Source organism: Euleptes europaea, chromosome 6, assembly GCF_029931775.1.
Source record: "Euleptes europaea isolate rEulEur1 chromosome 6, rEulEur1.hap1, whole genome shotgun sequence".
NCBI lineage: Eukaryota > Metazoa > Chordata > Lepidosauria > Squamata > Sphaerodactylidae > Euleptes > Euleptes europaea.
Genome location: NC_079317.1, coordinates 51,357,742 through 51,371,953, shown reverse-complemented (window position 1 = coordinate 51,371,953; position 14,212 = coordinate 51,357,742). Strand labels below are relative to the sequence as shown.

General features: G+C 45.6%; 1 protein-coding gene across 2 annotated transcripts in view; it reads right to left on the bottom strand.

The window, feature by feature from the left end:
* The window catches only part of TYRO3 (TYRO3 protein tyrosine kinase), a 77,612-nt gene extending 67,722 nt beyond the window's left edge, over positions 1-9,890 (bottom strand). Inside the window, exons 1-2 of one of the 2 annotated variants that reach the window (XM_056850926.1) lie at positions 9,765-9,890; positions 1,147-1,354 (exon numbers count right to left, since the gene is read on the bottom strand). In XM_056850926.1, coding sequence (XP_056706904.1) covers positions 1,147-1,354; positions 9,765-9,873 — 317 coding nt within the window. In that variant the 5' untranslated portion in view covers positions 9,874-9,890. The remainder of the gene's footprint in view (positions 1-1,146; positions 1,355-9,764) is intronic. The other variant, XM_056850927.1, reaches the window with a different exon arrangement.
* Positions 9,891-14,212: the final 4,322 nt, after the last annotated feature.

Here is a 14,212-nt window from a genome sequence, read left to right as displayed (position 1 = left end):
ACAATACCATATTCTGTACACATATATAATGGTAATACTCCATGTATAAGGGGTCAAGTATTATTCTTTGGTTCTGATTCACTCCTGTGTGATCACTGAGTTAGCATAAACTGGCATACACTATGAATCAGGTGCCAGTGAGATCATCCTTGCAGGCCTGGTACAGCTAGCCGGGCTAATGAGGCCCAAGGCAGTGATTTAGGGGTGTCAGATAGGAATGTTAAGTTTCGTTTCTCCATTACAGATCATGTAGCCACCTAAATCCACGCCTCAAAACCACACTGATAGGCCTATGCTAATCCAAATGTGTCCATTATGGGTCTTTGTGTATCTACGCACTATATGACATATTTGTAACACCCCTGACCAGAAGTTATAAACGTTGTTGCAATCCTTTGTTCTGGTGTGTGAATTGTCCTGCGCATTTGGGGCAATTCTCACCCGGTGTGTATATTGGGCCTAATAAACAAACTGCTTTGAACTATCAACCTCCTACTGTGTTATTGTCATTGGGAATTGATACAATAATACGAGCTTAACACTAACACTTCTTTCCACCTCTCTATTAATTCTTGTTTTAAGTCCTGTCTTAGCTGTAATAATTGTTTTTCTATACCTTTTAAAATGTTTGTTATTTCTCCTTCTGTAAACTCCAGGATCAGAGGAGCCTGCCTATTATATTGGGTGCTGTGGAACACAGGCAGGAGAATGCTGCTGCAGTCGTGTTGTTTGGGGGCTTCCTAGAGGCAACTGGTGTGAACAGACTGCTGGACTTGATGGGCCTTGGTCTGATCCAGTAGGGCCTTTCTTATGTTCTAAAGAGCTGTGCACTACACTGGTCCAATGTGCATAGAGGCTCCAGCCCCATTCGGGTCACCTCAGCTCTCTGAGCTCTCACTTGTCTGTGCCCACATGTCTCCATGCTCTTCACCCAACCATGAATGAGAAAACAACTAGAAAGAGCTTTGAATTTATAAGATATTAACATAAAATGTTCACATGTCTAGGGTTTTAAACCAGTAGGAAGGAAGGTTTCAGTAGAATTCCAGATAGCAAATTCCATGTTTGCACAGCAATTGTATGTAACACACACAGCTCTGACTGCAGTCTGGCACTCCCTGCTCTGTTTTTGCACACCATGCCTACCTGAGGAAACCAATCCAGTGCTCTTCATCTACTGGAATGTACACCTGGTCTACGCTCTGGACCACAACTCCATCTTTTATCCACAGCATCTCTGGATCTTCCATTCCTTCGAGGCTGCAGTTCAGTTTCACAGGCTGCCCCTGGGACACCTTCAGTTTGATTGGCGTTCCAGTACCTTTTGTGCCTAGAAGAAAGCAACCTCCCTTCTCTCCACACCCACAAGATGGGAGCGAGGAGGTTGGGAGTACAGCAAATTAATCCAGGTTGGTGGTCTGTAGCACAATACAATCAAAGTACAAAATGCACAGCTGCCCTGAATGCCTCATCAGAACTTTTATTACATTTGTTTAATGATTATAGCATAAGAGTGCCAAATTCCAGTTAGGAAATATTGGAGGAGGCTAAATCCATGCAGGGCTTCTTCAGCAACATGCCAATTTGGAGATCAGCAGGGTGAAATCCATACAGTAACACTCGGTCAGTGATAGATCCAGAGGCAAAGGACATCCTTAAAGCAGTGCCCTGGTAATGCTTTTATTAGGTCCTGTTTTCAGAACAGTGGTTAAAAGTCTCCCCATTTTTTTCCTTTGAATTTTGACTCCTGGGTAATACTAATGGGCCCTGAGTCAATCAGGACTTTTGATCCCTTCCTATGAAAAGAGCTGGCATTCATACAGGGGGTCATTCATACAAGGGATTGTTCAGTGTTCACACTCCCTTTATAGCTAAAGCTTCCAAGTGGTTTAAAAACAGTGTGGTAGTAAAGGCTGATCTAGAGCTTTGCCATGGAAGAAAACTAATCTTTTATAGAACATACTTTCTCTCCATTCCCCCCACCACCACCTCCATTGTGTGGTGTGGGATTATTTCAGCCAGTAGCCTGGAAACCTCTAAGCGTAAAACGAAGTGCCAAATCCTGATCTCATCCCTCATTTGGATGGGTGTCACTAATTCCTTTGCAGGTGGTGCTATTTCTCACATTTCCTATGGGGTAAAAGCATTCAGAATACGCCTCAGAGCCTAGAATGTGCGTAGGTGGGTGGGTGGAGAGCAACTGCTTCAATAAAATGAGAATATATGGCATATGTTAGCATGCACAAATACTGACACAGGCTACACAAGCTCTTTGGAGAAAAATGAACACATGCAGCAAAGAAGGATATAAACACAACTGAAAATAAGCATGCAAAGTAGAAGATGGAAGATAAAATAGTTCAGCACAAAAGCCTGCTGTAACCACTGGTCAGAAATTGCTGTAAGTAGCAGAGGGAGGAGCCAGTTGCCAATTTTCTCAGATTTGCCACTGTAAGATTCTGAGCTTTATTATTATCATTTTGTATTGAATTAGTGAAATAGTTTGGGGCAATTTTTGTTAGCTGCCTTAGCATGCTAACGGAAAAGTCTGGTACAAAGCTAACAAATATTTATTTAGGTAAAAAACTTATATGCAGCCTTTTCAGAGACCTGGTTGTAAGTAGGATGTCTGTTCATTATCACAATGCACACTAATCTAATTAGCTGATTTGGGCAGTGACCAGTACAAGATACACGATATTTTCCCAGAGTTAGATCCAGCCAGGTTTTCTGGAGATAAAAAGGAAGGAGGGGTCTCCTTTGATCACCAAAAAAAGGCTCTGCTGAGGATAATAGGATCTGCATGCATAGAAGCTATACGGGGCTGTAGAAGGGAGGGGAACTGAGTGAAATTCAATGAACCTGTTGGCTGGACCCAACCCCAGGCATTAACACTTTCCTGGGCTGTACACATGAACACATGAAGCTGCCTTATACTGAATCAGTCCATCAAAGTCAGTATTGTCTACTCAGACTGGCAGCGGCTCTCCAGGACCTCAGGACTATAACATATTGTTATGTTGCCTTCCAAATATTGTTCCATGTTATTTGTCTGCCGATCAGTTGATGCATATTAAAAGCTTCTTATTTTTCAACATGAACCTGAAGAAGCTTCTCCGTTTTTTTCAAAAAGTAGTTCTTCATCTATAAAAAATCTCCAACCCCTGAAATCCTCCCTGCAGTAATACAATACAAATTCAGTTTTGTGAACTAAACCCAGCAGCTATATACCAACTAGCCAACCACAAAAACTCTGGTTGAAGCTGACACTCTGAGATAAACTTTAACTTCCCAGTGACAATACTCAACACATTATCTTCCACCTGGTTAGAGATTTTTCTTTGCATACATTGAGGTTTGAGAAGAAAAAAGGCAAGACTTGCTCATTAGGAATTTTTGTCTCATAAGTGCACAGAGTGTCTCTTAAAGATTTACTTTTTATGGCACATTTATAAAACGAAAGACTATCTACACATGAACCGAAAGTGTCCCCTCTGCATATTTGCCAAATTTGCTCGAGCTTTCTCCAAGATGCCCCCCCCAATGCTTTCTTGCATGCTGTGCTTTAAAAAAAAAGCTAACTATGGCCTTTTATGCAGGGACGTTTCCCGTGGTCACCCCCGCTGATTGCTTAGGGGCTTCCTTTTAATTATGCATGCCTTTTCTGCCCGTCAGAGGTCGCCTCGCTCTCCTCACGTGGAGAGTAAGGTGACCTTTGACGGGCAGAAAAGGCATGCATAATCAAAAGGAAGCCCCAAAGCCGTCAGTGGGGGTGACCGCAGGGAAACATCCCTGCATAAAAGGCCTGAGTCTTGCCAATGCATGGATCTACTGAGCATCTCCATTACGAGTAAGCGACTAGTCCTAAGTAGTAAGGTTTCCATGGAATAAGGGCCAGGCAATGCCAAGGGACTTGACTTGATTGATGAACCTGGTCAGTAATACTTTGAAAACTCCCAGTGACAACATGTGGCCTCACATATCCCATCACTACCAAAAGTTCACCATCAAACACTATTTTCTAGGTCACTTTTAAATGATCTGTCCTCTCCTGCATAGAACAGCAAAGTGATCCTATCCTCAAATTATGCAAGCTTGGTGGGATAAGATCACATGTATGGTCCTTACCATGCATACGGGGGGGGGGGGGGATTATGTTGGCATGAATGAACACTATTTTCTAGGCCATCAGCACAAAAGGGGAAACCTTGGAAATGCTGGGAGTGTGGCAGGGGGACTGGAATTCTATGCTCAGTCCCCTCCCTGGCAAAACTTTACCCATGCAGACAATAGCGAACTCCCTACTTTATTCTATCCCCACAGGTACAAGGGAGGATAGAATCCCAAACTTCTCTACATCAAACCACAGCACATCAGCAGGTACATAAAAGCTGCAGTCAGGGAATTCACATCTGTTACATCAAGATGTCATATACTACATCACTCTGCCCGCATGTCTAGAAAACTAAGAGCACACAGTGATGGGCCATTTTGCACAAACACCCAATAGTCCAACAACAACAATAAAAAGATGGCTTTTTCAAAAACCTTTATAGGCCCCCTCCCTTGGGGAGACTCACTAGGAATCTCAGCTCCATACCTACAAGTAAAGCCATATAGCCACACAGGTAAGCAAGGGTGAGGGGTTCACCCATGAGGAGGAAAACATGTTTCAAAGTATCACCCTTTCACCCCTCCTATCCTGCCTCAAGCCCCCCCCAAGAAACCGATATAAATATAGAACAGTCAAACACCATAATAAAAATCTCACTCTCTCTCTCCACACATACCCTTCACTGCAATGTGGGGAAATTGTGAACTAGCAGGACAACTGTCCCTTACACATCTGGTGATAATGAGGTATCCTGGGACAACAACCAGCAGATACAGACTGTCACTCTAATGAACATGGGAGGTATGTGCTTGTGTGTGTAACTAGATGGGATGAAGAGGCCTCGGTAAAATGAAGTGCATCCTACCATACAGTTACATGCCAGTCCCTGTGCCCACTTGTGACACATTGAACCTCTGTGTTTCCACATGGGGCTCCTCAGGTTGCTGGATTATATGGTTGGGAGCCATGGGGTGAGGAGGAAAAGGGAGCTTGTCATGGGCTTTGACCCTTCTGGCTATGTAGGTAGATTGTTGTTCTGCGGAGCAGAAAGCATATGTTCTGCCGTTGTTGTCTCTCCCTTTTTCCACCCAAAGTTCTTCAGAGAAGGTGCCTCAAACAGCAGGCACCATCAGTGAGCAGCTCTGTGATAAGTTGGTGGTGACAGAATTGCCAGGGTCACTTTGGGCATTTCTGCTGGCCTAAAATCCTCATCCCCTTTTCTCCTTGCGTTGTGCTTTTCCCACCACTGCATGGGGTGAGCTTGCTGGTGTAGCTTCCTTTCTTTATTGTGCATGCGTCCCCACACCTCTGTCCCCCTTCCTCTCAGAGAGGCAGAAATGCACACTGAGACAGTCTGCTATAGTGGCCAGAGCCCTAGACTAGACACAGATTCAAATCCCGGCTGGTTGTGAAACTGGGCGGACTTGGGCTAGTTAGTCAGCTCAGCTTTCTTCACAGGATTGCTGGGCAAATAAATGAAGGAGGGAAGAACCATGTGCACCACCCCAAACTTGCTGGAGGAAGGGTGAGATTAAAATGTATTACTGTAAATGAATAAGTGATGTACAACATTGTGGCCAGTGTGGTATAGTGGTTGGAGTGTTGGATTAGGATCTGGGAGATCCAGGTTCAAATCCCCACTCTACCATGGAAGTTCACTGGGTGACCCTGGACCGGTCACCCACTCTTTGCCTAACCAACTTCACAGGATTGCCATGAGGATAAAATAGAGGAGGGGAGAATGATGTTAGACACTTTGGGTCCCCACTAGGGAGAAAGGCAGGGTATTAATGAAGTAACTAAATACATAATTTGTCGGCATGGAGGTACTGTTCCCACAGCAGAGTTTGAGCCCTTGCTTTCTCCATACAGGCCATGGCAACTTATGCAGTAGAAGGTGTAATAGTTTCTTTCTGACTGTATACAATGTCTGCAGAGCCTGTGTACCTATGATCAGTGGATGGCGGCAGAGTTGCCCAAGATGCTGTGGGCATGTCTGGTTTTGCCAAATTAGCACATGATATTGGGAAGTAAACAGGGAACTTTTAAATATGAGATTAAGAAAGGAGGATCGGTGTAGACCTCTGCTGAGTGCTGCTTACTCCAACTCTGCAGCAGAATAGTGTTCAGTGGGTTGTTTTTTTTTTGAACTATTATATTAGGAGCCTATTCATCCACTAGTTCCCACACCCACTTAATGCATTTACTAAGAGAATGAAGTTGACAAAATGATAATTTGCATTTAGACATACAATCTTGATGCTTACGGACTAAGGAGTCTACTGAGAGAAATGCCATTTAATTCAACAATGGTATAAATCGTGTATGTGTGTGACTGCCTGAAATCATTCTCCTTCTTCTTCTCATCATGCACAATACTGAAGCAACATGTCTCTCCATAAGTTACGTAATAAAACCCAATATAGCCATTCTATAGATACGCAAGATCCATACATAAACCTTTGAAACATGTGCAACATCCTGTGCTTGCAAAACTTCCCACAATCTACTTGGCTGAAAGGGTTAATCATGAACAAACACTGCTATCTTGGAGACAAACTAAGGTTTATTGTCCCAGCTTTACCAAGATTTGAAGGAACCAAAGTACAGGAGGAGAGCACTGGGCAAAGTACACAAAAGATGGGATTTCAAGAGGGAGAATTAGGGACCAGTTGTATACAGTCATCTTTTGACACTGAGTAAAAGGAAACATGTGCTTAACACACAGGTAGGCTTAGAAAGATGAGACGCTAATATTAATATATATGTTATACATACATATATAGTTTCCAAATTTACAACCATGGTTATGACCTAATGAATTAAACTCTTACTCACAGAGATAATTAAAACCTAGTCATCAAATGTCTCTTCAAATTGCAGTGACTATGGAATGCAAAAGTTGCTAAACAGGATTCCGAAAGATTTGGACTCAAAGTAGTCGTGTGGCTCAGTCTCAGCCACAATACTCTGCTAGACAGAGGGAAAGTGCTCCTGCTTTTATGGGATCAACATCAATTATGCAGAAAGGCAGGAGATGTAGGAAATTTGGTCTCTCCCATAGGCTCCAGAAGGAGTCCCTAACAAAAATCATTAAGAAATTGTTTCACACACCTTCCTGAATGCAGAAATGAAGGTACGTTCTACGCCCACTCTAGAAAGTCATTCTGAAGGGCAGGAACTATCACAGTAAAAAACCTACAACCTGACAGTTGCCAGATGGATAGTCCTAAGAGAGGGCATAGGATACCCCATTTGTAAGAAGTGTCTTCACACCAGTGCAGCATGTTCCTAGGGGACACTGGTAGTGATATTAAGGATCTCCAAGAAATGGGGCAAACCACATCTAAGCATCTGTCATACATGACAGGAACCACATAATGACTGCGGCAGCATTTCCAGTAGATTTCACATGGCTGTTGGAATGCTTGGATCAAATCCTATGCAGCATGGAACATCTGGGAAATAGGTTGACTTTCCCACCTTTTCATATGTCTTCAGACAGTGTACAGGCCCTGATTAGCTATGAATCCTATGCAATACCTCTTGGACACTGCATTGGGAATTATCTACCTAGAGCCAATGAGTCATAGCTGCATTTCTCCTTTCATCCTTGCTTCTGGTTTTTCTCCCTACTCCCATCCATTCATGTCTATTTTAGACTGTTTTCACTCAACAACGACTTCAGCCTTCGACCACACAACTATACTGCCATCTAACCCGAGACACTGACGGGCACCACCAAAAACTCCCTGCCAGTCCACAACCTGGAGACAACTCCTGTAGCTTTCTTAGACACTACACAGGAATAGCAACTCCTGCTCTGGGGTTATAGTGGGAGAACGGACTAGTGTAGTGCCAAGGATGAACCATTCCTAAATAATGTAATCTGGAGGCTGTTATGACAACTGGTTTTGTCTTCAGATCATGAGCTGGCTCTAAGCCAAATAACCTGGCCTGGCCACTAGCATCCACTCCACACAGAGGTGAGCACCTGATCATCAGCCAGATTCCTGACAAGTTATATCTTGTAACAGTATTTCACAAACTATTCAGTTGCATTTAGTAATGCTTTTATTTGGACCAGTTATATTTGACAGGAGGATCCAGACTTGCATTCTCGGAGCCCTTTGAGCTCGCATGGGAAGAATTAGCTGCATTTCCACCCTTCTAGCCAACTGAATCTACTGTATCTATTCATTCAGGGGTGAAATCAGAAATACATAACTACTTTATCTTCTAATACACTCAATGGAATTGGATAAAAATACTACTTCTAACCAACAGTGCAAATGCGGTGTACAGATTCAATGGCTGACTGTTATTAATTTGTAATCATAACAGGGAACATTGTTTTATTCCAAACTATTCAGTGAACATATAGGGTTACACGAACCCATGTGCGTTAAAAGTTTTTGTACCAGAAGTATTTTTAATCACTATTTTGAAAAATTCTCTTTGCAGCTGTCTCGACACTGCTGATGAACATCTGGGGTCACATACTGATGAATGAGACCCTTCCTACATGTAAAGGCTAAGGGGTAACATTCAGGTAAGAAAACATCAATGCTGGCTCCAAAATCAATATGCCAAACAACATATTTTTAAAAGCAACCAGTGAAATAAAATGTCTAGTGGTTTTTATTTCAGCAGTAGTATTTTAAAGGCTGGAAAATAAGGTAGTTTTCCAAAGTCACACAGGTGACATTCCTCCAGTCATAGATTTGGTCATTTTCCCGCAGATGTAACACACGCAAGTCCACTCCTAGCCAGTGACTAATGTTGTATCTCCATTTAGGACCTCTAAAAATGTAGCGAAGCCATCTATGGAGGTGCTTAGAAGGAACTTATAAGAGACATTCAAAGACTTATAGACACCCAACAATCTGACCAGGTTACAGGTGAAGGTTGTCACGGCACAATAGCAGTCAAATCCTGACTATCCCTAGAATATGTTCATTTTGTTTAGAAGAAATGGTTTCCTACATCATTGTGGGAAACTGGGGAGGGGGGTGCTCTAAGTCAGACGATACAAACTGTTGTACAAGGTGAAAGATGAAACGAACGAATTCAAGTCATTAAATACAACGCAGGTATTTTTTTTTAAAAAACGAAATGACGTTTAGATACCCTCATTAAGTTTCGTAACTTGTTTCAGCCCTACTTAGCAAACAGGGAAAAAATTAGGCCAGCTCCACGGCACGAACGGTGAAAAGAAAAAAATGTCACTACTGAAGGTTTGGTGGCAGAGAGCCCCTCCTCCCATTTCCCCCTGAAGTCCCTTCCGAAGTACATTGTCAACAGGAGTTCTGTGACCCAAGGAATAGCACACCTTTGAAAAGGGCCGCGGTAGGCATCGGTTGGGGGGGTGCGGGGGGGGGGACACACACCCCCCATGATCTTTTCGACCAGGGTACAAACCAACAACAGAAAAACCGGGCAGGGTAACAGCCAGGCGAGGCGAGAAACCCCGGAGAGCATCCTTGGGGTCAAACTTGGGAAGCGTAAAGACTACAACCCAAGGGGGAAGGGGGTTGGTTCAGGAGGTCCGCTCCCTCCCTCCTTCCTTCCGCTGCCCTCCCGACCCAGACAGCCGGATCCCTTTCCTCCGCTTCAGCTGCGGCGGGCTCGGACGCCGGGGCAGCCTTACCTGTTCCGGCCGCGGCGTCCCGGAGAAGCGCAGCCCATAGCGGCGGCGGCGGCAGCAGCAGCAGCAGCAACAGGAGTCCCCGGATCCGCATCCTCGGCTTCATCTCCATCGCTTCCACATCATCATCTTCACCATCCTCCAACCCGGTTGCCTCTCCTCGCTTTGCAACCAAATACACACCAAAAAAGAAGAGGAGGAGGAGGAGGAGGAGGGGGGGGGGAGGAAGAAGGGGCGAATGGCAAGGCGGGGGGGGGGAGGACCCCAAGCGAGGCTCTTAACCGAGGGGCTCCCTCCGGAAACGGCTCGCTGCTAGCGCCCTTTGCACAAGCAACCTGGGGAAGTGCAAAGGAAGCAGCCCGGGGTGGGAGATGCAGGCAGCAGCCCAACCCCTCGGCCGTCCCTTCTCCCTCTCGCTGTACTCCAGCGCCGCCGAGGCAGCCGGAGCCGGAGCCGGGCCGCTCCTCCCCCTGCCGGCCTCCCGCAGCACGCCGCGGTTGGCGCGGCGCTCAAGCGGCGCTGGCCCGGGCCGGGCTCGGAGCCCCCTCTGGCTGCCTCGCGCGGCTCTCCACCGCCCCGGCCCGCCGCCTCCCTTCTCGTGCAGGAAATGGCGCTTTGGGGAGGCCGCCCGGCCGGGCCCCGTTTCCCCGTGACATCAGCAGCCTCATGAATATGGATCGCACCTATCGATGATCCTGCGCCCACCGCCCCCACGCCGGGGAACAGAGCAGGCCTCGGCCAGGTTGAGAGGCTGGGGAAGCAGCACGCGCTCCCGGCGGCGCTTGCGGGGGAATGAAGCTTGCACGCGACGCCCTTCTTGCTTTCGCCCAGCTGGGCAGCCACTTCTTCGCAGGGGGGCCAGTTTCTGCTTCCCAAAGAGAAACGTGGGCGGGTGCTGCTAGCAGCCTGGCACGCAAGAGCGGGCACGCAAACGAATCAAGCTCAGGAAAATAATTCCAGATATTGGCTCTTGTAGGTTATCCGGGCTGTGTAACCGTGGTCTTGGGATTTTCTTTCCTGACATTTCGCCAGCAGCTGTGGCAGGCATCTTCAGAGGAGTAACAGGTTAGTGTTACTCCTCTGAAGATGCCTGCCACAGCTGCTGGCGAAACGTCAGGAAAGAAAATCCCAAGACCACGGTTACACAGCCCGGATAACCTACAAGAACCAATGAACTCTGACCGTGAAAGCCTTCGACAATATAAATTCCAGATATTGTCGAAGGCTTCCACGGTCGGAGTTCATTGGTTCTTCTGGGTTATCCGGGCTGTGTGACCCGTGGTCTTGGTCTTTTCTTTCCTGACGTTCCGCCCGCAGCTGTGGTCGGCATCTTCGGAGGAGTCATACTGAAGGACAGTGTCTCTCAGTGTCAAGGGTGTAGGAAGAGTAATATATATTTGGAAAGGGGTTGGGTTGATCAGTGTGACTCCTCTGAAGGTGCCTGCCACAGCTGCCGGCGAAACGTCAGGAAAGAAAAGACCAAGACCACGGTCACACAGCCCGGATAACCTACAAGAACCAATAATTCTAGACTTCAAGACACACACACCCCAAACAGAAAAGCCTGTGTGGAAGAATACCTGCATAGTAAACACATGGGCCTATTGCCATGATATGCAGGCATGTTGCTGGGAGATCAGTGTGGTTGCTTACATACGAAGTGGGCTCTGGCTCAGGAGAGTCACTGCCATAGTAAAATGTGCCTCCAGCGTTGTTTTGACATTCAGACTTAATTTTTCTCCACAGGTTCCATGGAGACAACACACTCGCTTGGAATTGGTCCTGAGTACTCAGAAAACAAACACGCAGTATATTACTAAGGCAATAAAATGTTTCTCTAGAGAGAATATTACAAAAAGACCACTGCATGCTTGTCTATATAGACAGAGGCGGCAGGCAAAGTATTGGGTCCCAGAGTGCAATCTTATGCCAATTTACTTGTAAATAACTACCACTGATCTTCATGTGAGTTACTTCTGAGTAAAGATAACGGGATCAGGTTTTAACAGATTTATTGTTCTTTGTCTCTCTTCTACCGGGATGGGGGAGCACATAACTATGTTTTCACCTAGTGCCGGAAATTCAGAAGACTGGCAAATAGCTGAGAAAAGGGTACTCCACATCTGGGCCACAGTAAAGGAGAAGTGAAGAGGGAGGGGCTCTGAACATTGGTTAGGGTTGTCAACTCTGGGTTGGGAAATACCTGGAGATTTTTGGGGTGGAGCCTGAGGAGGGAGGGGTTTGGGGAGGGAAGGGACTTCAATGCCATAGAGTCCAATTGCCAAAGCGGCCATTTTCTCCAGATGAACTGATCTCTATCGGCTGGAGATCAGTTGTAATAGCGAGAGATCTCCAGCTAGTACCTGGAGGTTGGCAACTCTAACATTGATACAGATGGGGGGCATTCAATTGTTCAGGGGTAACTTAAAGTTAAGGCTTTAAAGTGCATTTTGATGCATTTATTTATTTATATGTTGCTTTTCTCCCCAGTTTAGACTCAAAGAGGCTTTTATAATATCATTCTTCCCTCCATTTTCTCACAGCAACCCTGTCAGAGTTACCTGGCTAAGTTTGTCATGGCTCCCATTTTACCCAGCGGACTTCCATGGTGCAAGTAGGGAGTTGAACCCTCGTCACCCAGGGTGCTAATCCTCTACTCCATCCACTGCATCACATGGGTTCTCTCTTGTGAATAACCATGAGTTTGAATTGTACCCAGAAGTCTATTGGCACCCAGTAACTTGTTTCAACACCCATGGAAATATGGTCTCTGTAGGAGGTACCAGTTAACAATCTGACCACCACTTTCTCCACCAGCTGAAGCTTCTAACCTTCTTCAAAGGCAGCCCCATGCAGAGCACAGTCCAGTAACCTGGATGTTGTCAGAGCATGGATAAATATTATCTAACACCCATGTTCTTTCTCCAAGGAGTTCAGGATGGAATATGTGGTTCTTCCCTGCCAATTTTGTCTCTCCAGGAAGGGCCACAGCTACCATACCAACCAGAGCTCGTCAAAAGTGCTGTGTACTATATATGGTTGCCAGCCTCCAGGCAGTAGCTGGAGATCTGGGATTACAACTGGTCTCCAGGCGACAGAAATCAGTTCACCTGGAGAAAATGGCCAGTTTGGAAGGTAGACTCTATGGCAATATACCCTGCTGAAGTTCCTCCCCTCCCCAGGCTCCACCCCCAAAATCTCCAGGTGTTTCCCAAATCAGAGCTGGCAACCCTAGCACTATAGAGAAGACCTGCACCTCCATCTGTAGCTTTGGTTCTAGTAGCAGTCCCAAGCTGCAAACCAGCTCAAGGGGAATTGCAACACCATTCAGAACAGGCTAACTCCTCAATTCCTGGCTGGCCATATTACTGACCCCATTATTATCAACCCATCTTATCTGGACTGATCATCCATTTATCACCCCTAATTCATCCCAAGAGAGGGAAGGTGGCATGGTATAGCTCAATCTCGTCAGATCTTAGAAGCAGGGTCAGTACTTGGAAGGGAGGCCACCAAGGAGGGCTCTGCAGAGGAAGGCAATGATGACAAACCACCTCTGCTTCTCACTTGCCTTGAAAGCCCTTTGCTAGGGTTTTCATAAGTCGACTGCCACTTCACGGCACTTTACACACACACACACACACAATCCATTCCAAAACTGCCTCAAGAAATGATTTAGAACTTACAGGGTTTCACCTGAATCAGATGAAGGGGAGAGGTAGAGCTGAGTATCATCAGTGTATTGGTGGCATTTCACTCTGAATGTCTACACAACCTCAGCCAGTGGTTTCATGTATGTGTTGAAGAGCACAAAGGATAAGATGGCACAAGTGCTATTGGCTCAGTCAGTTATTTCCTTATACCCCCTTCTGGTACTAACCTGACAAGCAGCAGCCAGGAAGGATACTATGATCCATGGTATTCAAGGATGTTGACTGATCCAAGAGAAATCAACAGGGACACACTCCTGTCTCTGTCCTGGAGCGGGATGTTTAACAGGGAGACCAAGGCAGTTTCAGTCTCAGGCCTGAAATTATATTGAAATGAATCTTGATAAACTACTTCATCTAGGAAAATGCATCGGTCCTTGGCCATCGCTCACTCAAGCTCCTTGTACAAGACGTTGATATCGTCTACTGGATGATAATTATCTAGTTTACTTCACTTTGTTATTTATTTATAACCTGCCTTTCTTGCTAATCCTAAAGGCGAATCACACGATATAAAACAATGTAATCAGACAGCTTAAGATATCCATAAACAATGCAGCAAGACTTGGATTACAAATTTAGAAAAACTGTGCAAAAAGGGGAAAGGTATCAGATATATTGAAAACTATGCAGAAAATGAAATTATGAAAGTAGAATACAATGCAGTAAGAACAGGATACTACATACAATAAACACCGGAATAGCTTACAGTCCTGTTCCTTTGGTAAAAAGCAACCACCT